General features: G+C 39.8%; 1 protein-coding gene across 1 annotated transcript; it reads left to right on the forward strand.

Annotated features, from left to right (window-relative positions):
* The first annotated feature begins 1805 nt into the window (after positions 1–1805).
* On the forward strand, positions 1806–22852 carry LOC311053508 (plexin-C1-like). The gene is made up of 20 exons (XM_084069098.1): positions 1806–1930; positions 3892–4026; positions 4191–4291; positions 4406–4514; positions 5005–5173; positions 5271–5373; positions 5460–5532; positions 5875–5916; positions 6912–7045; positions 9698–9874; positions 12270–12378; positions 12518–12697; positions 12779–12946; positions 13029–13137; positions 13246–13347; positions 14913–14945; positions 15745–15774; positions 19596–19728; positions 21669–21723; positions 22726–22852. The coding sequence occupies exons 1-18, from the start codon at positions 1853–1855 to the stop codon at positions 19598–19600; spliced, it is 1857 nt and encodes a 618-aa protein (XP_083925224.1). The 5' UTR covers positions 1806–1852; the 3' UTR covers positions 19601–19728; positions 21669–21723; positions 22726–22852.
* The last annotated feature ends 2000 nt before the right edge of the window (positions 22853–24852 follow it).

Below are 24852 nucleotides of genomic sequence, written 5' to 3' on the forward strand. Positions count from 1 at the left end.
TATAATAAAATGAATAAAATAAGTCACTGTAGGAGATTAGAGCATTCTCCTCTACTCCCTAAAATTATAAAAACAAATAAACAAAATATAGGTTATTAACAAACATTTTAATTCACCACACACAGATGTTATTCTAATATTTTTCTACACTGTTTTTTGTTGTAAAGAGTGATTATTTCTGATGTAGCATATCTCTAATTTATATGTAGCACATACTGTAGTGCCTATAATCAGGTTTATTTCCCCTTCCTCATTCTGCACAACCGGAACATCACATCACACGTTTAGGCTACTCAGCACTTGTGGTGCAAGCTGGGTGGTGGTGAGACTAGTAGAGTACAGGCTGGGTGGTGAGACTAGTAGAGTACAGGCTGGGTGGTGAGAGTAAAGCATAGTACAGGCTGGGTGGTGAGAGTAAAGCATAGTACAGGCTGGGTGGTGAGACTAGCAGAGTGCAGGCTGTCATTCATGTTGTCTGTCTGTCTGTCCGTCCCTCGGGACTTGACACTTGGTATGGCGATGAGGGCCGTTCTACTCCAGCTGCTGTTTGTACTGAGTATGAGATGTGGTTGGTGTGAGGAGGACGCAGTTTTCACTTTTGATGGAGACGTCCGCGACTTTGCTGTTGGCAATGATTCAGTTTACGTTGTCACCAAGGAGCGACTGTACCATCTGAGCCACACTTTGTCCCCGCTACAGAGTCGATCTCAAAGAGGACACCTGACACCTGACGACAGTTTTCAGAGGGTTCCAGAGGGGGTCCTTGGCAACGCAATTTTCATTGTGAATACAATGGTGCCGTTCGTTAAGAACGGTACTTTGATCACCTGCGGTCTGACGTTACGTGGATGTGACTACTGTGAGGTACTGGACTTACAGAATATCTCAAAATCATTGCATATGGAGAAGATTAGTTTGGGGTCTGGACCCAACGACACGTTTACTGGAGGCCTGGTGGAGGTGGGGGCAGGGAAGACTGAGGTCTACATTTTAGATGCTAAACGAAAGTATCAAGGTTGTGGCAACTTGGCAGACAGAGGAATTTCCCTGTTTAATACAAATGACCATCAGCCAGGGGATGGGGGTATATTTTCAGAAACTGATGAAATTGGCATACCTCACATCTGGACAAGATCTGATATAAACTTTGAGTTTGTGGATGGCTTTCAGATCAATTCAACCATTTACATATTCTCTAAAATACCTCCAGATGGAAAAAATGAAGGTAGAATTCGCCTTATTTGGCTCAAAAGCAATACAAATAAGACGCATACTTTAAAGTCCCTGCGAGGTGCAACACTTGAGTGTTGTCCTGACAGAAAGCGCACCAGTCTCCGCTCTTCCTCAGTGGTTCCAGGCGACGGTCCACGGGTTCTGTGGGCAGGTGTGTTTGAGGCCAGTGGCAGTGACTCGCAGGACGGCGCAAATACAGCTCTTGCCATCTTTGACATCAGCCCAGACTTTGATGGAGCGACTGATGAAGATCCAGACTTCTGCAGCATTTGTAGATACAGGGATAAGGTAGGCCTACAGCAATTTATAAGATCATGTAGACCTAAATTATAGATCCAATCCTAGACAAAAGGGTTGCTTTTAAATTCGCAGAGCTCTAATCTTAAGAATGTTGCACAACTGGTGCATTCAAATATGCTACTTATTTTTTTTTAAGGCTTTGTGTGTGTGTGTGTGTGTGTGTGTGTGTGTGTGTGTGTGTGTGTGTGTGTGTGTGTGTGTGTGTGTGTGTGTGTGTGTGTGTGTGTGTGTGTGTGTGTGTGTGTGTGTGTGTGTTTTGTAGGGCAACAATAAGCCCAGGTTGCTGACACCAGAGACAGTGTTGTTTAAACACAACTCCATGACCTCAGTGCTGGCAGTGAGACAGAAGTCCTGGCTGGTGTTCTTCATCGGAACAGGAGATGGGCAACTCATTAAGGTCTGTGATTGTCATATGCATTCAGTTCACAACATGTGGATTATTATATATTATTTTGTTAATTATAACAATATAACACACCACTCTCCTACAGTAGGCTATATCAAGTTGCTTGCACACAACAAGGAAATCTAATAATGTATTCATCCAGTGCACACAGACCAATATGCACATGGTTCCATCTCCCATGGTTCCATTTGGAAAACAGAACAGTATTATAATGTTTTTAATTGTCTAATTTGGAAAACAGTAATGTTTTTAAAACGTTTTTGAATAGGCCTTTAAAAATAAAAATAAAATACATACTTTTTGCTACCTTTAGAGTCGATTGGAGCATGAGTCGACATCATTTTGTCACATGCCTAAAGTGGTTAGTGGTTATCCTAGCCTTAAAAAGGAGAATCTGAACCACTCCTATAGGAAACAGGGTTATTGTTGGACAAATTATAGTGAGAATTCACAAATTGGTCTTGCTCAGGTGTGACGACACTCAAGCCCCTGGAACAGCTATATTAAAGAGCCATAAAGTATTTGATTAAAAAAAAACATCACTGCAGCATCCTAAGAATATATAGTTTTTTTTTTCCTTTGATAACAGGAAGCTCTTTAAACAGGCATGTGCCGTGTATAAAACTTCAGAGGGTTTATGCCCGCCTCCTATGGAGGAATTTATGAAATGGAAGCCCGACACGGGCATCAGTACAAGCCGGGCCGTCACCAGAGGGGATTGTGAGCTGCAGTCTAGAAGACACAGCCTTAGTAATCTTAATTAACATAAGAGAGAGTCCATCCTTTATAATACTTTAAGGTCCTACTAAAAGGATGGATCATGGACAATCAAACATAAATGTAGTTTTTTCTTTTTAGTTTTCCTGAGTCTCCGGTATTTTAGGTCAAAACTAGGCCTTTTTTTTTACTGTTGCTTTTTTCTCTTCAGTTTGTACCCTCTTAGTAATGTTTATATGTGCTCTTTTTGTAATGTTGCTTGTTTTCTGTATGGGGACTACGGATGTAAATTAGCATCCTTGCTAAATGCGGCGTATTTACATTGCATTGTATGTGTGGTGTTCATTAATATGTACTATCCCTCCCAAATGAACATATAAATAAAATAAAGAATAAGAGAAGTTTTAGCTTTGATTTAAAGTAGCAGTAGCTTCCCTGATTACTCTAGGGAGACTCCAGATTCAAGAGAAAATAGAAAAGTTAAAGCCCTGTTGCCTGATTTTCTTTAACTCTAGGATTGTTAAGAGGCCCCATAGTCAGTGGCGTATGGTGAATTCTAACTTTGACCGGGCCAGAATCTTAACGCGCAACAACGGCTGATAAGTCTAGTGAGAATTACCGAGCCATTCCGGGTGGAAAACGGAACGCTCGTCCCAAAACACACTGCCCCATTATTTTCGCGGACCGAGGCCGCCGGTTTAGACCCGGGGCAGGGTGTTTTGGGACGATGGTTCTCTATTACATTTCTGAATGGAGAGAGGTGCGCGTCTCTGCGCAATGGGAAACCGGTTTGACGGCGAAACCGGTTTTCTAATGGCCACTCATTAACAATTCGGCCGAATGCAAATGAGCCCCATTTGAAACAAAGGCGACTTATAGGGTGAGGGGCTGCTAATGTTGTTATGTTGATTTTTTGTTGTTTCCCCCTGGCGGATCTGGGTTTACACAGACCGGGACATGGCCTCGTTGGCCCCAATGACCGTACGCCTCTGCCCATAGTTACTATATCTGAGATACCCAGAACACAGTCATTCGCTGTAATCATGACCCCAGTCTGTACAGGGAATGCAACACTACTTTTACAAAGGTACACAGTCGTTGAATGCGGTGCAATATTTTTGCTTCCTTTATTTCATCTATACGTTGTGTGTTACTATGCCATCCTCTATGCAGAACTTCTGACTGTCACAAATAAATTAGATATACTGTATTTGTTGATTTCCTCTTCATGTCAGATTGCTGTAGACAAGGCCTATCAGACTGTCTGTCCCAGGGTGCTGTACCAGACCGATGATGACTGCAAAGTGTTTCACAAAATGTATCTGGACCCGGTGGACAGGAAACATGTATATGTGGCATTAAAAAAACAGGTTGGTCGTTTAAGTGTACATGGATATGTATGTAACATACTGACCGTACCGTATGACTTTATAACTATGCCATCATATGTGGTCCATGCATAATTGTGTGTGTGTGTGTGTGTGTGTGTGTGTGTGTGTGTGTGTGTGTGTGTGTGTGTGTGTGTGTGTGGTAGATGAAGCGTGTGCCTGTATCTGAGTGTGAAACATACACAGATCTGGAGGCTTGTTGGTCTGCACAGGATCCCTACTGTGGCTGGTGTGACTCTAAGAATAGGTGAGACACATACAGTATTTGTACTGGTTCCTCATCATACTCGTCATCTGTGATTGTTCTCACGTTATCTTATTCCTTGTTCCACACTTCATCATTCCTTTTGACCCTTGACAGCTGCACATTTGAGGATGAATGCCCAGGTTCACTTTGGCTGTCCATTCCGGAGGACTCCAGTGAACGGAAAATTGTGTCTCATCGAGTAGAGATGAGAAGCAACGGTCAGGTACAGATAAACAAAAATAAAAGGACCTGGAGGATGATATTGACTATGGCTGATATGGCATTGGCAGCTGACCAATCAATAAATTGCAACCACATGCTTAAGGTCACCGTAAGCGACCTTGCCGCTGAAGGAACTCACCGTGTCAAACATGGTTGCTGTGGATGATGTGGTAGATTTATGAATTATTCTATGAATAGTGACATTCAGTGAGTAATAGAATGGCTCTTATGGCTGCATACTGAGAGCCAAAAAAGCAAAAATGGGGTGCACACCATAATTGCTGAGGTGCTGACCACGGTGCAGAAGAAAGAGGCCGAAGAAACTCCCTCCCCACACTGTCAAAAATCCCAGCAGGACTATCATTTTTTTTTTATTAATTAATTAATTAATTAATTTATTTATTTATTTATTACTTTTTTTTTTAAATATCCAGCTGATAATCTATATTTATTATCATTATTATTACAGAATTATGTTTTTCCTTTCCCAGATCATACTAACCATCCAGAGCCATCTGAGCAGCAGTGGGGATGTAGCACTGACTAATTTCGCCTGTCAGTTCAGCACCACACTTGAACGCGTGTGTGACTTGGGAGGTCCAGCCCCACAGTTTCCACTGTGCTCCTGTGTTTTTCATAGTAGCAGGCTCCCTGCTGAAGGTCAGTGATCTTTGAACACTGAAAAACTCTTCATATCAACAGAAACTGTGAGAAAAGCAGCATCTCAGACCTACATTGTATTGTGTTGTATTTACAGGGCTGATTCTCACAGTCAGGTTGAGACTAGGGCAGACACAGCTGAGGAAGGAACTGAAGCTGAGCAATTGTTCTGATATCACTGGACCGCCTACTTTAGTCCTGTGAGTCATTATTGACATGGTAATATTTGAGTGATATGACTTGATATTTTATACTTTACATTGACTTTTGTATGTGTTCTATTCAGGTGTCATCAGTGCATCACGGCTGGATGTGGCTGGAGAAACAACACATGCTCCTGGACAAACCTGGGTGCTAATGTAATGATGCATGCTGTCATTGTCTTAGATTCACACACAGATATTAATACCAGATGTGCCAAGTCTCGGAGAGTCTGTCATAATTTAGATTATTACAATAATCTATTGGACTCCTCATATCGATTGATTGATTGATTGATTGAATACTTTATTAACACGATTATTAAAAGTACAGGAGTATAGCACAACAGGGCTTGTTTCCATTGTGGTCCATTGTACTCAATGAATTAAAAAAATGAATACATTTATTATATTCTATATTCAGCTTTTTGAATTCCATTGTTAGAGTGTGGTTTGTTCCTTGACCAGCATCTCTATTTCACCTTTCACTTCCATCCACAGGACAGCGTTTGTCAAACGGCTGAGTCAGACATGAACTACCCAGTAAGTTCTCTGCAGTTTTCTTTATAACTTTTTTTGTTTAACTGTGAAATGTAATTTATTTCAGCCCTTACCCCTTTCTGTCAAGATGCTTTACCCTTTGCCAGGCCAACATTGTAAATAGAAATGTGTTCTTTAATGACTTGCCCGGTTAAATAAAGGTTAAAGGGTCTACACCATGAATTTTAACTTTTTCTTCATTTTTGTGTGTTTTTGGTCTCCCCCACCTCTCTTCTGTTCCAACAAATACCCGACTTCGAGCATGCAGGCTTTCATAGGCTATCTGTGGTTTTTATGTAAATTGGTCTGAAAACAGTCTGTCAGATTTGTTCCCCCACCCTACGTCACGTCTGGGAACAATTCCTCCCGTTTTTCAGTTCTAACCAACAATAAAAAAATCCCCAAAAATTTCATTTTTCATTTTTTTAAAATTTTTTCTTATTTTTTTTTTTTACTTTTTCCACACAGAACCAGGACATAACATGCATACAAACTGGCTCAATAGCGCCCCGTGTCAAACAGGACAATGTGGTATTGCAGGTGAAAGTGCTTTATAAGCCAGAGAGAAGTTAGTTGGAATGAGTATATCTGAGGCTTGATTTAGGCTCAAACCTTTTGAAAAACGTTTGAGGGACATAAACAATATGATATTAAATATTATTATTATTTTTTAAATTCATGGTGTAGCTCCTTTAAATAAAAAATGAAATCAAATAAAAGTTCACCATTTGCATCGGCCATTGACTTTCCTCTTTAACCAAATGTTATGTGTTACTACAATTCTCGGGAAGAGTTGCAGAAAAAGCTGAAAGAATATTCATATCACTAGTCAGGGTGATGGGTTAGATTCTAATAGTTTCTAACCGTTAGAATAATCATAAAAAAGACAAGTACCCTCACACTCATATATGCTCCAATGACACATTTATTTTACTGTGTGTGTTTGTGTGTGTGTGTGTGTGCGTGCGTGCGTGTGTGTGCGTGCATGTGCGTGTTAGAAACCAGAGATCTCCTCCATCACTCCCAGTGTCGTGTCCTTCCATGGCAGAAACCATGCCCTGATGACTGGGCGTAACCTCGGCGATGTGACCAGGGTACGGATCCAGGGAGACATGAACTGCAGTCCAAAAGAGTGAGTGGACATTATGTTCCCCATGCATTGATAGGGACAGTAGAGATAGACCAGTGGAGTGACATGTACTGTTGCAAATGGTCTGTCTGGCCCAGGAGTCAAACCAGGCACTCGCTGTCAGGCATTAGAACCTATGTGGTACGGGCCTTAACCACTCAGCTCCCTAGAGTGTGGATTTAAGGTTAAAGGACTTATAGTTAGGGAATTTTAGCAAGATGTTTGGACCATCTGTGAAAAAATGTACTACCAATAGCTTTCTTCATCAATGTGTTCTTATAGGTGTCTAGAATCATCTCTCAATTAATGCAAACCCAAATCCTTGTGGAAAATCCTGGAGAGCCAATCAAAGTTAAGGAGCCCAGAGGGCTTGGGTTTAAAAATCTGAACAAAAAAATAAAATTCTAAAATTAACTTGTGAGGTGTCTAACTAGGGGTTTTCAGGGGTGCTGAATCCATTCCAACCATTATTTTTTGAGTAAAAATGTCTCCCTGGCCATATAATATTGGCATATTGGTTATTGTTAAGCTGTAATGTACAGCACAGTGTATAATCAATGGAAGGGATTGGGGTGTTTTTGAATTGATTCTATTCTGAAAAATAAATTAAGAAAATACTGCTAAACACTTGATAAGAGTGTACACCTACTGCGCACATGCTCAGTGGGATACACTGTCTGCATGTGGGGACTTAAGGTAGCCTGGTAAACCCCTCCCTCCGGAAAACTCATTTCCTTTTGTTTTCAGAAGTGAGTCTGGCCTACAGGCCTGTCTGGGCGTTTCTCCGGAGTTCATAACATGAACTCTCCATTTTCTCAATGTTCTGTGATTGACAGCGAAGGTCGGCCAATCAGGTGGCGAGTTCGAGTGAAACCGAATGGAACCGAGTCCAACCTGAGTGCACCCGATCAAAAATGAGCGGCAGCTATCTTTTCTGTGCGCAATATTTCTCTGCTGTTTTTTAAAACTTCAAAAAGCTCTCAAACTTCTATTTTGAGGCACGGGATTTACTTATAAGATATTGTTTGGATAGAATTTAGTTGTTTAACTTCATATATGTGGTCAATTAATCATGACAGAGCCTATTTAAAAATAAAAATTCAGAGAACCGGCCGGGGCAGGCAGTGACACGTATGTATCCGAATAAAGCAACCTATTTTCGGCATAGCCCCTTCAGAAGTCCCCTTGCGTCATACTTGGCTGGGGATGGGGAAAATGAGCTGCTGATTGGCTGAAGGGGAACGGACTGCTGATTGGCTGAAGGGGTTGTCAGTCAACTGTAATCCAGCCCAGCTCCCTAATTGCCCATACAGGCCTGTAGACCAGACTCCTTCCTGAAATCAAATGCAAATGAGATTTCCGGAGGGAGGGGGGGGTTTACCAGGCTAGACTTAAGGAGCCCTGAGGGCTTGGGTGAAAAAAAGGAAAAGTCTAAAATTAACTTGTGAGGTGTCTAACTAGGGGTTTTCAGGGGTGCTGATTCTATTCCAACCATTAGTTTTGTAAAAAAAAACACTACTTTTCCAAAAGAACATATTTTATTACATATCGCAGGAAAAATGTAAAGAAATGTGCTGTATTGATGAAACCTGGTGTCAGTCTTACTCAGCCAACTCCTCATCTTCCTCACTCCTTTTCTCGTCTGCCTGGTTGATTTTCTTGCTTTCTCCATTACACTTGCCACAAGCAGATATACACTTGACCCCCTGCTTTTTACATGAATGATGAAGGTTTGAGCCAGAAAATGACTTGAGACATGAGACTCCACTATAGCCAAGAAGAGACAATGACCTAAGATGACACTTCAATGTCGTTGACAGCAGTTACTGGAACTTCCACAGAAAAGGGAACTGGAATCTCAAGAAGTGGAAGTGTGGCCTGGTTGCGCCATCATTATTAGGAAGTGTGCCCATATAATAGCATGTGTCTGCTCACTCATCAGTTAACATGAGTTTAATATAGAGGGCTGGATGAAGTAAGAGAAATTCTCAAAAACACTCAAAAACGCTCTGCTCTCTAGCATTATATTTCAGTTAAATAATTACTGTTAATTAAGGGCTTGATTAAAAGTGTTGCGCATAGTATCGGACAATTGGTTGAGAAACAGTGTTAAGGGTTATGCATATTTCAGTTCTTATAACTCTAATCATACAGAGTTATGGGCTGATCATAATATATTATAGACCTGGGATGCATAGTGTTAGTGTTACAAAAAAAACAAATCTTAGCCCATATCCCCTCCCAACACAACGGTGGTCCCCAGGTTGAGTCTTAGTCAGGGTGGTGGTCCCTGGTTCACAATCAGTTGAAAGCCCCTGCCCTAGTTAGACACCTCACAAGTTAATTTTAGACTTTTATTTATTTCCATATTTTTAAACCCAAGCCCTCTGGGCTCCTTAACTTTGATTGGCTCTCCAGGATTTTCCACGAGGATTTGGGTTCGCATTAATTGAGAGGTGATTCTAGACACCTATAAGAACACATTGGTGAAGAAAGCTATTGGTAGTACATTTTTTCACAGATGGTCCAAACATCTTGCTAAAATTCCCTAACTATTATACATGATTTGTGAGGCTGTTAGTTTGTTTGTAGTTTGTTGCAGATAGTAGAACTTGTCTTGTTTGTCTTTATCTTTCTCCGTGTGACTGTGTGTAGATCTCCAGTATGGAACAACACAGGGGTCAGTCTAACATTCCACATCCCCAGAGCTGACAAAGGCTTTGTCAGAATATGTGCCGTCCTCCCTGATGGCAGTTGCCATGGCAATGCCAACGTTACCTACCGCTCATCACCAATCTGCTTCAGGATCATACCAGACACTACCTGGGCCAGGTATGGGCACATTCAGGAACATTCAGTATTTAACTCAGATCCAAGTCAAGTAGAGATGTGCGCGTCTGTGTTATTTATAAACAGCTGCATTCTGCTAACCCTATACAGTATGTATGTCATATGATTGGTTGTAATTTATAAATGATAAAAAAAAATGCAATTCTTCAGAGCACTTACCTATGTCCTACTGACATTTTAAATGCATGTACTGTAACTGGTTCAATTTAAAATAGTCATGTTCAATCAAAATCATGAAAACAAATTAAAAGCGTATTACCCTATAACCCATTAAAATCGGGAAAGCACCTGTGTCATTTTAGATTTTGCGTTGGCTATTCAAAAATAGCAGATACACTTCTACATCTGCTATTTTGAAAAATATTTTGAAACATCTTGAATGTGTGAGAACTACTAATTTAGAAGGCATTTGTAGAATCAGCCGATTTATCAAAAATGTCAGTAATTCTTGGCTAGTTTTAAACTCAATCAAGTCTACTGATCTACTGCGACCTGCATTATGAGTTATGACACATGATACAGATCACTTCTCCTTGTTGCTCCTTGCTGCTTTGAAACTGCAAAGTTTTAAAGGTTTTCATATTTACTGTATAATTTATGGAGACTTTCCAGCATACAAGTATTATCTGTGTTTGTAATCTCCCCATCCTCCATTCCTCCAAACGGGAATAAATAGTCCTCGCTAGAGTCTGTCATCAGTCCTTAGGATAGTCCACTTCCATGACAGTGCACACATTTCTACGTATGTAGTCCATATCAGCATTGTTGTGGGCATATGTACAAGATATACAAGCTCATAGCGCGGCACCGAGTGCCGCGCTATGAGCTTGTAGATCTGCTATTTTTTTTTTAAATTGAGAAAATGAGTCCAAATCTTTGAATATATATTTTAAAATAAATATATATATATATATTTAAAGATTTGCACAAATTTTCACATAAAAAAACAAAAAATAGCAGATCTACAAGCTCATAGCGCGGCACTCGCTATGAGCTTGTATATCTGCTATTTTTGAATAGCCAAAGAAATGACACAGATACTTTCCCGGCTAAATGGGTTAAATGGCTTTTTTAAAAAGCCATTTAAGCTATAACTAGGCTAAGTTTGAGGTGGTGCAACTGGCCCCAGAGTTACAATGTACGGAACTCATGCGTTCAAGTTCCCTCACACAGACAAACCCAGGTACCCGCACACTATCTCATCAAACCCACACATTGCCTCTTTTTGTCTGCAACCACACACACGCTCACACTGAAGCAAGCATATGAAGTCAGACACTTCCGTCCGTTTTTTTGTGGTTTCCTGTTCCTCCTCGCTGCATTTCCACTGCTGCACAAACAGCCCCTTACTTTACATCTCTCAAGACCTACAGTATGCTGAGTACAACTCAAACACATGATTATACATACACATAATATAAAACAAAATAATATAATCACATTCTTGATTATTTCGTCAAAAGTAATAAATCTCAAAGTACTTCAAGAATAAAGAATAAAAAGATAAACAATAATTCACATATGATTTTGTCAAAATCCTAGCACAGAATTAAAATGAGTTCCCATGATTAATATCACACTTAGGCATAATTAATAATTGGTTCTACAGTATAACACAACCAAATTACAGATTAGATTCAGAGGATATTCTCATCTATTTCTTCATCCTGTTTGCCGCTTTTGAGTGACCAGTCCTGTCGTGGGTGTGTATTGCATAACATCCTGTCCCACAGATGTGTCATTTTAGCAATACAAGCTTTACACACAGCATTATGCAGTTAAAACATTTGGAAAATGTTCTTAAGTAAAGTGTGCATGATTAGAACATGCTTAAACATTCGACAATTAAGGTCTAATATTTCTACAAATTGCTGCAAAACCTGTCTGTAGCCTTAAAGTCACAACTGCTGTAGCAACTGAACATTTGTTCAAAGATTGTTGGACAACCACTTCAGAGGCTCTATACATCTACGTATAATAACAGTATGCTAAGGTTGGCAAGGAATATCACTTCAAACACTAGACATGCTTTGTATGGTGAATATAGGTTGCTGCCTTCAGGAAGGAGCTATGGTGTTCCAACATACATAAAAAATATATTTTCATTTTGATATATATATATCTTTTTTTTTTCAATCATTAGATCAGAACTGGGCTGGCCAATCAGCCCAGTTCCCCTCAGCTCAAAACGCTACACAGCCCATTATTGACAGCTCACAGACATTGCCTAATTGAATGGCCAGCTTCTGCCTCTCACCTGTTTTTAAATGTCATTGTAGCCTCTGTTTGATATGACCTGACCTGACATAGATAATCTAATCTTGAATGTAATCTTGAAGATGTAACCTTCACATGGATGTGTTGTGTTTTTCCTCAGTGGGAAGAGGAGGATCATGGTCCAGGGTTCACATCTGGAGTTTGTGGAGGGAGTCATCCATAGCCATGTTCCTCACACAATCACTTATCCAACAATCACAAGCATGGAGGTGGGCCTTTTCGCAACGAAGCCGTTGCTTTGTTTCACTAAACTAACACTAAAACACACATACTGTATGTATATCTACACACCGACATGCACAAGGCTTCACATCAAGTTTTTCTCATGTCTTATTTGTCACTATATAGACTCTATTGTATGACACGCCTGGGGCTGCAAATGCTGATGACAAGTCTACTAGCACTGTGTCCCTGAGAGTAGCCAATGAAACCCTGCCCTGCCCAATGAAGCTCACCTACCACCCGGATCCACAGTTCATCAGCTTCACCTCCACAAGGATAGGAGCTAAACTGCAAATTGTTATACAGGTACAAGATGCTCAAAAGCAATGCACGCACGCACGCACGCACGCACGCACATAAAGGTAAACATTTGTCTCAATCTTTCAGAAAAAGCCTGACAAACTGAACATGACCGTGGCTGAGTTGTCAGTACAGGGAGTACAGGATGACAAACAGTACGAATGTGTTGTGGAAACCATAAAAACCAGCAGTACAACAGACTTTTTCAGCTGTGAAATTCAAAATAAAACTGATGACACAATTCAGGCCCTGAAGGTAAATATTTAGCTTCTAATCTGCATTTAGCTATCCTTGATACACTCAGTCTTTGAACAAAGTCACTGTGCTATTCTTTCAGATCAGATATGGCAATATCACGGTACGCCTCCCTCTGGATCCTCCTTCTGCAGCAGCTCATTACTCTCAACTGATACTCATCGTATTATTTCTGACATGTAGTCTTGTTGGTCAGTAAGCCATTTCTATAGTAACTCCCACTATCTACAGTACTGTATGTGTAAAATGTTGTTCATTTGGCTGCATGGTTTAAGTCACTTGCCTTGTTTGTTCCATAGCTGTGGTATTTCTGTACTACAAAATACAAAAGAGACGTACAGCTCAGATGAAGCAACCCACTGAAGAAGAGTTGGAGCTCAACAAGAAGGATATTACGCAAGGTCAGTAAAAACTCATTTATCTAAAACACAGTGTGTGACTGCCTCCACAAACAGCCACACACATATGAATGAATGAATGAATGAATGAGTGAATGAATAGTTTATTTCGGTCATTAAGCCATGTACAGAGTTTGTTATTTGACATTTCCAAGGAAGAAAAATAATAAAATTCATGGACCGAAAGGGTGTAGGCTGAAGCCAGCTTATAATGCCTACCCTTATAATATTATAAAACAAACAATAACAAAACATCAATCAATACTCAAAACAAAACAAAACAAAGACAAAATGTGTCTTTTCATCTACAAAAAATAACAAGTAATGGTTTATAATATTTTTTAAATATTTATCTACTATATTATCTTAAAACATTTTCTTGAATTTATAGATAGAACTGCATTTCTTTAGGTCATTTTCACAACTATTCCATATTTCTCTTGCCATAACCGATGTACATCTCTTTTTAATATTTGTTCTAGCTGTAATAATTCGAAACATAAGTATTCCCCTCAACTCGTACTGATTTTCTTTAATTTGAAACAGATTCTGAATGCATCTTGGAAGCAGTTTCTGTTGTGCTTTGAATGCTAATAAAACTGTCTTCTGTGCTACTATATCATAGAATTTTAAGGTATTATACTGAATAAAGAGTTTATTTGTCGGTTCATAATATCCTGATCTATTTATCATAGATAGAATCTATAATAGATAGATAGAATGCAAACTTGCCCGATATGCCCCCTATTCCCGCATATCTGAGTAAATACCTCCAAAAAGTTAGCGACACAGAGGGAGCGTTAACAACGATCTGGTAACACCCACCCATAAAACAAACATGGGCAAATTCTCCTTCTACAGCACTGCCACCCAGGTTTGGAATAGTCTAACCCCATCCCTCAAAAAGTGCAGTTCGCTGGGCTCATCCAAAACAGCCCTGAAAATTCACCTTTCAGGAGGCCAAAAAAGGAGGCAGTACTATTTTCCCGTTAGACAGAGGACCCCCCCGCCCCTTTATGTACACATAGCTTTATTTTTTTCCCCTGCTTTTTCAAAAAATGTGTTTGTATATAGTGTTATCTCTTATAACTGAATTTCACAGTCAGTATCACTCTTCTGATGTTTGATCCAAGTCACTACAATGCAATGAAATCATTTTATTAAACCCATATTATGAGGAGCCCATTCACATTAACATTATAAGAGAGCTGTCTGGTGCTTATGGACATCTATCAAATAATAATAATTAAAACAAATCTGATCTCGACTCGGTCTCGCTTCCTGTCGGTCTCGACTCGGACTCGACCCCCTCCCTGGCCTTCTGGACTCGGTCTGGACTCGGACTCGCCACCCCCCCCCCCACCCCCCCTTGGACTTGGTCTTGACTTGGACTCGCTTTAGGTGGTCTCGACTACAACCCTAACTTTCACTTTTGGCAAAACAAAACAAAAGTCCTTTATGATTGCTTTTAGCTATGACTGTGACAGTATCAGTAGTTGTGTGACTAGGCCATTAAGCTCAAATGTTTGCGCTTTGAATTCATTTGAACATTGTTGTATTTCTTGCAGTACAATCCAAAGTTGCAGCTGTATCTGTCACAGGTGAGTGCTGTTTAAAGTAGTTTGAGTCTACAACTTTATATTTCACTTTCAAACATGTTTGGGTCATTATATCATCTACTTCTTTTTATCGTCTACTTCAATTACTTTTTTTTTTTTTTTTCTAAAATATAAAAAAATAAATGGAAAAAGTAATTGAGCAAACACGGCCCCCTCACGTATTAGAAGGACAATATCAGAAAACAGGACGTGTGTTTTCAATGAATCTAACATGGTTAAAATGGAGTTTGAAGTTACAATGGGATTGTATAGGAAGGGGGCATGTCTGATAGAATGAATATCAAATATCTAAATACTGAATTAAGTAACTTTTTTTTTGGCATTAAAGTATTTATTTATTTTCCAACAAATAATACATGACATGAAACACAAAGAACGGAAATGAAACAGAAACATTAAAATAAATAAAAAATCAGACTTAAACACAACAAAAACAGGCAGTCATAACTAAGTTAAGCGGACAACACCCCCCTACACCCTTTTACTATCAATTGTGATTATATCAATTGTGGTGTATTTCAACATATGATTAATGCAACAAACCATTTATATACAAAAATAGATAGTCCCATACGAAATGGAACTTCCCTTTTACATTGTTTTCCTGGCAATCAGATATTTGTAAGATGCAGTCTCAGTCATAAGTTGAGTCCAATCTGCCTGGTTGAATCAAGTAACTTAAAAACTGTCCAGGGTGCTCACTAAAGGGTGAAATAACTCACATGTTTTTTCTGTTTGTTTTTTATGCATATGAACACATATGATGTTTTATTTCTGGCAGCATCCGACGGAGCAGCTTCATCAGTCTCAGGTGAGTGCTGTTTAAGAGCGGTTTCACACTATGGTCCCGGGTGCGCACCCTGGACCACTTGGCTGCTGTTGTGGTAGTGTGAACGTAGCGAACCGTTCCCCGTAACGCATCACCGTTCCGTACTCGAAACCACCTCGGGAGGTAGTCTCGGGTCCGATTGCTGCGGAGTCGGGAACGGAACGCGGCAGTGTGAATCCATCCGTACCAAGAGAAGGAAGTGGACTGCTAATCATATATCATTTATATATTTTTATAATGACACATTATTTTAGCTGGGTTATACCTTCTCATAGTTATACTTGAATGTTGACAAGAAATAATAATCCCGCTAGTGTTTGAGTAGCGCGAGCCGTGAAAAATAATAAACACATGTGTGGCGAACGACAAATCTTCTCTTATGGGGGTCCCTGGCTGAAACCAAATCTTCTCAAATGGGGGTCCGATGCCAAATACATCAGTTTGGGGGTCCTTGACATGAAAAGTTTTGAGAACCACATCATAAAAGCATCTGTGTAACCACTTTAACCATTATGTAATACTTTGGCTATTCACAAATAGCAGATATACAAGCTCATAGCGTGGCACCAAGTGCTACACTATGAGCTTGTAGAGCCAACATTTTGAACTCAAATCTTTGCTTCTGGGGGGTCCCTGGAACAAAATATTTTGAGATGGGGGTCCGTGGCCAAATACATATCATGTTGGGGGTCCTTGACATGAAAAAGTTTGAGAACCACTGATATTATAGCAACATAAGTTTTTTTTTTTTTAACTGTTAGCATTTAGAAGAAATTTGTAGAATCCCCCAGAAGCAAAGATTTGAGTTGCAAATGTTCGCTTTAAAAATACATATATACAATATTCAAAGATTTGTACAAATTTTCATGATTAAAAAAAAAAAGCTCATATCGCTAGAGAGAGAGCTTGTAGAGCTGCTATTTTTGAATAGCCAAAGTATAAGATAATGGTTAAAGTGGATAAAATCTAAAATGACCGTTCCCAGTTTTAATGGGTTAAAACAGGGGTCTTCAACGTTTACAGGCCAAGGACCCCCTAGCTGAGAGAGAGATGAAGTAGGGACCCCCTCTACATTGTATAAAATTGTGTTTCAGATTCATTTTTTTGTTTACTTGGTCTGCTCTTTTTCCCTCTACACCAAACACCTCTTTGCCCAAAAAATAGCAGATCTACAAGCTCACAACGCCTCGCGCTGCGAGGCGTTGTGAGCTTGTAGATCGGCTATTTTTTTGCTAAAGATCTCCTCAGAAAAAGGATGCTAGGGTTCAAGTGGTTAAGGTAAAAAACTAAATCATATCACACAAAGATTTGGCGGACCCCCTGTAGTAACTCTAAGGATCCCCTAGGGGTCCTGGACCCCCTGTTGAAGACCCCTGGGTTAAAAGACAGTCAGTAAAGTGCATGCATGGGATCACATGACTAGAATGTGTAAGTACAGTTTTGAGGTATTTTTTTATTTTACTGGAGTATTTCTAATTTTCAGTACTTTTACTTCTACTAAAATAATACTTCTACTAATAATTATAATTATTTTTGAACTTTTACTCAAGTAACATTTTGAACACAGGCATTTTACTTGTAAAAGTGTGTTGCAAGTATGTGTATATGTAATACATGTGTGCGTGTGATGTTGTGATGAAATGTCTTGTGATCTTGTTGCAAAGCAATTTCCACATGAGGACAAAATAAAGTGTCTATATATCTACCATACACTATAAGGTTATGACAACTTACAGTATATTTCCCACAAGGGCTAAAATGGTCTCTGGAAAAGTGCTTTGTAGGGATAGATGAAAACAAAAAAAAACATTCTAACATAAGCTAGAGTAGACAATACAGGACAATACAATAGGATACAATAGGATAATGGCGGTGTATAGTGCTAGCGTGTGCGATGAGGGAGTGTGGTGCATTGTTTCATTTTGCCTCTGCAGGCTGTTCAGTGCGGTAATGGATCTGGTAATGGTTCCATCTCCACACAAGGGGCTGTGTTCCTGTTCCTGTGTCCTGAAGAGACAGTGAAGTTACTGCTAAAAGCTGCTACACAAAGTGCTCAACCCCCCCGAACCCCAGTACTTGAGTCAAAGTAGATCAGGCTATTACTGTACTCCTGGTCCAGTGTTTTACTCAACTACAAGTGAAAGTTGCCCTGTCAAATGTTGCACTGGAGTTAAATGTACTGGTACTTTTAACCCATTATAAGACCGGGAACACATCTGTGTCATTTTTATATTTCTTTGGCTATTCAAAAAATAGCAGATCTACAAGCTCATATAGATCTTGTTGATCTATGAGCTTGTAGATGTTATCGTCTACTCAGGCTTTTGGGAGCAGCCCGGACAGTTTTTAAGTTGCTTGATTCGGTATTTAGATATTTGATATTCATTTTATCAGACACGCCCCCTTCCTATACAAACCCATTGTAACTTCACACTCCATTTTAACCATGTTAGATTCATCGGAAACACTCGTCCTTGGTGACTGATATCGTCCTTCTAATACGTGAGGAGACCATGTTTTACATTACTTTTTCATTTATTTTTAATATTTTTGGGGGAAAATTTAAAAAATTGAATACAAAAATTAAATGAAATAAACCTGTTGGATCCCAAACAGAATAACAAGCTCATAGTGCGGCACAAAAGCTGCTGCTCTGTGATGGATGAGCTGAGCTGCTCTGGTAACGCAGTGTTTCAGAGAAACAGCAAACACAGCATTGTAGTTCTCCAACTTTTTTTGGCTTCAGTTCACCTGATTTCTGAATCCAAGTCCCTTGGAGCCCCTTCACGTGACCACCACATCCTACTATTCATATCAACCCTTTTCATATTGAGGTCCATTATTTATTCGGCATTTGAGCCACGGATCCACCGTTCGATGAGATTTAGACTCTCAGACCTAAAACTTAGAATATTTTGTAGCCATTAGCACTTATAGCAGACAATCCAGCCCTGTCTTCCAAAATGTTTGAGCAAATACATTTTTGCAGTGTTTAGTAGATGTCACTGTCAGCCTACATTTTAAGTCATTCACTGCTATTCATGTTGAATCGGCGTGGGAAAGCTATTTTCACTTAAAGTTAGGTTTATAATTCACCCTTTTGAAATGCACTATTTTGTTTATTTTATCTCAGATGCCTGTGTTACTCAAATACAAGCCAATCAATTTCACACATTGATATAGTGTTAGGATTGATATACAGTACACCTAGAAGAATTGAAAAGTGATACATTTACATTTTCAAGTGTAGCTTGAAGAGGGTGATTCAGTGACTTTTTATGTATACGTATTTCTTTTTACACATTCTTCTTTTAATATATTACAATTGACAAAAGGTTTTAGGTAAATGCTGAAACATTTCTTGAAAATTGACACATTTTAACACAAATTTACTAAATATAAAAAAATAGCAATTTCATGGCTGATAATGACAATGGTCAATGTTTGTGAATTGTTAAATTCATGATTCAATTCAATTCATTTCAATCTGATACTTCATCTTCCAAAATTCATTTTCCTCTGAATGTTTCCGAAATTTCCTTCTGAAATATGGAGTTAGAGTAGGGCTCTGTTTTATTTATAGCCAGAAATCAAAGTCAAGGCAAGGGATCATCTCATATTCTTAGAAATGTACCTTCTGTGAAAGCATGAACGCTGGCATGTCAAAGGTGACTGTAGTTTGATGTGACATCATTCCACTGAACCCCTGTGTGTGTGTGTGTGTGTGTGTGTGTGTGTGTGTGTGTGTGTGTGTGTGTGTGTGTGTGTGTGTGTGTGTGTGTGTGTGTGTGTGTGTCATGTAGTTTGAAGAAAGCATCCGGTTGACCAGGAGAGCCTTCCACCTGGTTGGAACCTCCATGGGAGGAAACGTAGCCGGGGTTTATGCAGCCTGCTATCCTTCTGACGTCTGCAGCATCACTCTCATCTGTCCTGACGGTCGGTCGGTCATTATATTACTGTAGGCTATATTATATATCAGAAAAGTAAGGTATACTGTATATGAGATGAATTGCCTTAAATATATCTATATATAACAAATATTATGAACTCAAACTTTTTTTTAAATTACTTATTTTCTATCAATGACACACCCCATGAAGCCTTGAATTCATAGAGATTTTTTTTTGTTTTTGTCTCATTCCTGAGACAATAATTTGATGATGTGTATGTCCGATAGTAGACACAAAGGCCCTCATTTATCAACGCAGCGTATAAACCGGCGTATATTTTTCCATATATTCGGCCGTACACCAACGTCGAAGTCACATTTATCAACGCATCCTACACAGCTGATCCGAGCGTACACTTGGTCCCAGCATTGATAAATGTCACGGCTGAAACCGAGCGTCATTTAAATAACACACCCTTAATTATTCACAAAACGCCCGACTTCACGACATGAAGAACCAGAATACGACCCAAAAAAAGCATGAAAAGCCAATAAGAAACAGTTTCCCCCGCTCGCCTCGCCCGCCACACACACACACACACACACACACACACACACACACACACACACACACACACACACACAAGCACACACGCGCCCGCCCAACTTTGTCTTTCATGTAAACCGTAGCGTAGCGGTACATGAGACTCGGGTGGAATGCAGTGATTCCGTGCCGCCACGTTAATATTGGAGCGTCGGGTTTATATCCTTAACCCAGCCAGGTTGTGTAGCCTACATAACTCTCTATGACATAACTCCATAACATAGGACAAGCTACTGTAAGTTTGTAGACCTCACTGTCAGTGAAAAGATGGTCGGGGCTCCCGAAAATTCGCGCTGCTGCGCTGAAAATAGCAGATCTACAAGCTCACAACGCGTCGCAATGCGACCTGTTGTGAGCTTGTAGATATGCTATTTTCAAATAGCCAATGCAGCCATGCAGATCTGCAAGCTTAACCGAATGACTGTTAAAGCAGTTTGTTTAAATGAGTTTATAAAATGATATATTTTCACAGCGATTATTTATTAGTAAATAATATATACATTTATGAGTGGATTATGTGTCTAGTTGCCTGTCAGACAGTCAGACAATGCTGCTACAGGTCTAGAATGGAATAAACGGGTGCAGCCAAAGTCAACAACTGGTCTCGACCAGACATGAGATTTCAGCCTACGGTAGGATGAAGCCCACGTCAGGATATATTGATAAATGCCGAAAGGTGCGGTGATCTCGCCATACGCCCATTATTTGGGCTGCACCGCGTTGATAAATGAGGGCCAAAGAGTCTACTTTGTGTCTCCTACCGGATACATTAGCATCTTTCCATCGGTAAACAAATTGTCTTGAGAATGCGACAAAAACACAAATTCAAGGCTTCATGGGGCGTGCAATGGATAGAAAATAAGTAATCTTTTGGGTGAACTACTCCTTTAAAACAGGACTTAAACAGAAACTGGTCTCATTGATGAAACTGACAGCATGACCCTCTTCACAGCTTAGACAGAAAGAGAGAAATGGGTCATTAAAGTATAATGGCCCTCATTTATCAACGGAGCATATAAACCGGCTTACATTTTTCCATATATTCGGCCGTACACCAACGTCGAAGTCACATTTATCAACGAATCCTACACAGCCAATCCTAGCGTACATTGGGTTGGAGCCTTGATAAATGTCACGGCTGAAACCGAGCGTCATTTAAATAACACGCCATGGTCATACCATTTGGTCATACAAACACGTTCAGTCGTGAGATTTTATTTAGCTTTAATCCATAACATCTCTGGTTCTCAAACCTTTTGTCAAGGACCCCCAAATTAAATTGGCCAATTGGCCCTAGAAAAAAAAATACATTTCTGCCTTCTTCTTGTTCTTATAAACATTAGTTTTTCTTCCTTCTACTCTTGTTTATACATCACACTGTAGATTCTTCAAGGCTTAGTGGACGTTCGGCTTCCTCACAATGACTTTTATCAACAAGGTCAGTACAACCTGATGTAGCAGTAGCCTATACCTCCTACATGACACCATCATCTAAATCAGTGGTTCTCAAACATTTTCATGTCAAGGACGAAGTTTTTGTTTTTTACACATTATCTTTTCTATTAATATGTTGGAATCATGTCAATGTGTATTTTCAGAATTCTAAGCACTTAAATCCTCAATACATAAAGTTGGCCTTTGGCTTTACCGAAAATAGCCGACAAGCTCACAATGTGTCACAGCATGACGCGCCGTGAGCTTGTAGATCTGCTATTTTCGACAAAGGTTCCCCCAGAATAGGGGTGCTAGGGTTCTAGTGGTTAATGTAAAAATAGTCATTCTTATACATATAATAATATATAATATTTAGAAAATAGCAGATCTACAAGCTCACAAGCGACGCATTGTGAGCTTATAGAAGTATGCATAGGGCTGAAGTGGTTAATGTATATTTTGTAATAATAAACGCAATCTACAAAGTAACTAGTAACTAAAGTTGTGAAATAATTGTAGTGGAGTAAAAGTACAATATTTGCCTCTGAGATGTAGTGGAGTAGAAGTAAAAGTTACTAAATACTCCAGTAAAGTAAAAAAATACCTAAAAAGAAAAGAAGCCTGTATGAATTGGTGGTGATGACATGTTACTCCAACTTGCTTGAAGTTTCTTTGGTAATAATGCATTATTTATTACCTTAGTTAGCTGTCTATATTTAGTAAAGTCTGTATTTTGGGCTCTGTACTCTGTACTGGCTCTTTTTTTCCACCTCTACGCCAAATCTCTTCGCCGGAAATAGACGATCTACAAAACTCACAACGCATTGTGAGCTTGTAGATCTGCTATTTTTGTCGAATGTTCCACCCAGAATAGGGATGCTAGGGTTCAAGTAGCGGTGGCACTCTTCAATTTGGCTATATTGACTGGTAGCCATGTTACACCAATATCTGTGATGAAATGCAGACTTTACTCTCATATAAATTATTAATATTCCTCCTTTCCTAGGTGGTGGATGTGTCTGGAGCCACGGTGATGGCAGAAACCTTGCCTTCGTGCAGAGTGGACCTGCTGGAGAACTGCGGACACTCAGTGGTGATGGAACGTCCTCGGAGGACGGCCAAGCTCATCCTGGACTTCATCATAACTCAGCAGGCCACCAGGGGGGGCACTAATAAAAAGTCCTCATGAAATAAATGTGTTTTCCTCCTCCTGCTGTACAGTTTAAGCTTGTGTGTATTATTCTGTGTATGTGACACTTACATGTACATACAGATAGAAAGGCCTACGCTGGACCAGCATTCATGAGATGTGAGTAGAATTTGTGTGAGAGCGTTAAGACCTGGAACGCATCTGTGTCATTTTTAGATTTGAGCTAAAAAGCATCATTTTACACTTTGGCTATTCAAAAATAGCAGATCTACAAGCTCGTAGCGCGGCACTCTACGAGCTTGTAGATCTGCTATTTTTGAAAAATCGAGAAAATGTGTGCAAATCTTTGAATATATTATTTCTAAAGCAAACATTCTCAACTCAAATCTTTGCTTCTGGGGGTCCCTGGAACAACATATTTTGAGATGGGGGTCCGCGGCCAATTGCATATACATTTTGTGGTCCTTGACATGAAAAAAATTGGAAACTACTGATATAGAAACACAAGTTTAAAAAAAAACTGTTAGGATTTAGAGGACATTTTGTAGAATCGGAAACCTCAGGCCTTAAAGGGTTAATTGTCTCCACCAGTCACCGTTTATGTTAAACAGCGTTCGGCGAGGAGAAAAACAACAACCGAGAAAATGGAGGATTAGTGGGAGCTTTAGAACGGAGGCGGGTGGGAACGAAAATCTCCGGATACGGATATTTCCGTTTCCGGGTGTGCTACAATGAAATGTGTCATGGCGAGGGAGGCCTACAATGAAATGTGAACCTGTGAGAAAAAAAGAGATCTACGCGACTGGCACGCTGCGCAATTATTTAGGTTCGCGTAGAACTACGAGATTGGCAGTCAATGTGTTAACACATCCACCGCCAGAGGTTAATCTCATAATGTACTCACCAGTGCCAAGGTTTTATTGTTGTTTTTTGTTTTTTTCACGTCGCCATAGACCCCGTTAAAATCCTTAAGAATGCGCGATGCACTGTTTGTAAACATCGTGCACATGTCCCTGTGTCTCCCAGTGCAGACCACGTGTCAAACGGGGCATCCATGTTGTAGTTAGAACGGTTTATGTTAAACAGTGATGACCGAGGAGAGAAAACTATTTTCAACATGCACTATGTAAAATCAGCCTTTACGACGCCATCAAGGCACCGCCAAAATACATTTTAGTGATATGATATTTAGTCGACTGAAACTAAACTAACGGTAAAACATTTCAGATGACTAAAATATGACTAAAACTAAATGGAATTTGATTCAAAAGACTATGACTAAAACTATAAAAAAAAATTGCTGTCAAAATGAACACTGGCGTCAAGCCACTGCCAGCGATTCTGAGCGTTTTTACTAACCTTTGAAAAATCATGGAATATACTTTTTCACAGCGATCCACCCGGCGATCGCCGCATTACACGTACGGGGGTCTCGGAGAATCGGAGGGGGGGGGGAAAAGCGTGCGGTCGGGATAATCCGCTCCATAGTTATGGGCAGTTGAATGTGGCTTGTTTTTGCCAAAAAACAACAGAACGCAGAGAAACATTTATAACGCTGAAACGAAACCAGCTTCATTTTGTTGTGATCACTTGATGTACTCTTCTTGGGTGAACCCTGGGATCATTCACAGCCTGCGGAAGAGCGCCCTCTATCGTAAAACCCACTGAAAACACACATCTGGTCGTTCTCTCAGTGGCGGCGGTGTTTGCCATTGCAAAATATGATGAGAAATCTCGTCTATTGGCAGTCAAAAGGTTAATGTCTTAACTGTACCACGTGCTGTTTACATTTCTGTCTAATAAAGTATTCAATCAATCAATCAATCTATCCTTTTCATCTTGCAGGGAGAACCATGAGCCAGAGAGACTTTTGAATGGAATATCAGAGACGTTGGCAATGGAGGTTACATAGCAACACCTCCTCCCCCCCTCTCTCTCTCTCTCTCTCTCTCTCTCTCTCTGTCTCCTTCCTTCTCTCTCTCT

The sequence above is a fragment of the Gymnoscopelus microlampas genome (assembly GCF_963454915.1).
Source record: "Gymnoscopelus microlampas genome assembly, chromosome: 10".
Lineage (NCBI taxonomy): Eukaryota > Metazoa > Chordata > Actinopteri > Myctophiformes > Myctophidae > Gymnoscopelus > Gymnoscopelus microlampas.

Bases quoted from the DNA above. Each gene is read 5' to 3' on its own strand.
- LOC311053508 (XM_084069098.1), top strand. From the start codon at position 1,853: ATGACCTCAGTGCTGGCAGTGAGACAGAAGTCCTGGCTGGTGTTCTTC. The intron at 5,917-6,911 runs GTAAGTTCTCTG...TGTGCGTGTTAG, and splicing joins AGTCAGACATGAACTACCCA to AAACCAGAGATCTCCTCCAT. The intron at 7,046-9,697 runs GTGAGTGGACAT...GACTGTGTGTAG, and splicing joins ATGAACTGCAGTCCAAAAGA to ATCTCCAGTATGGAACAACA.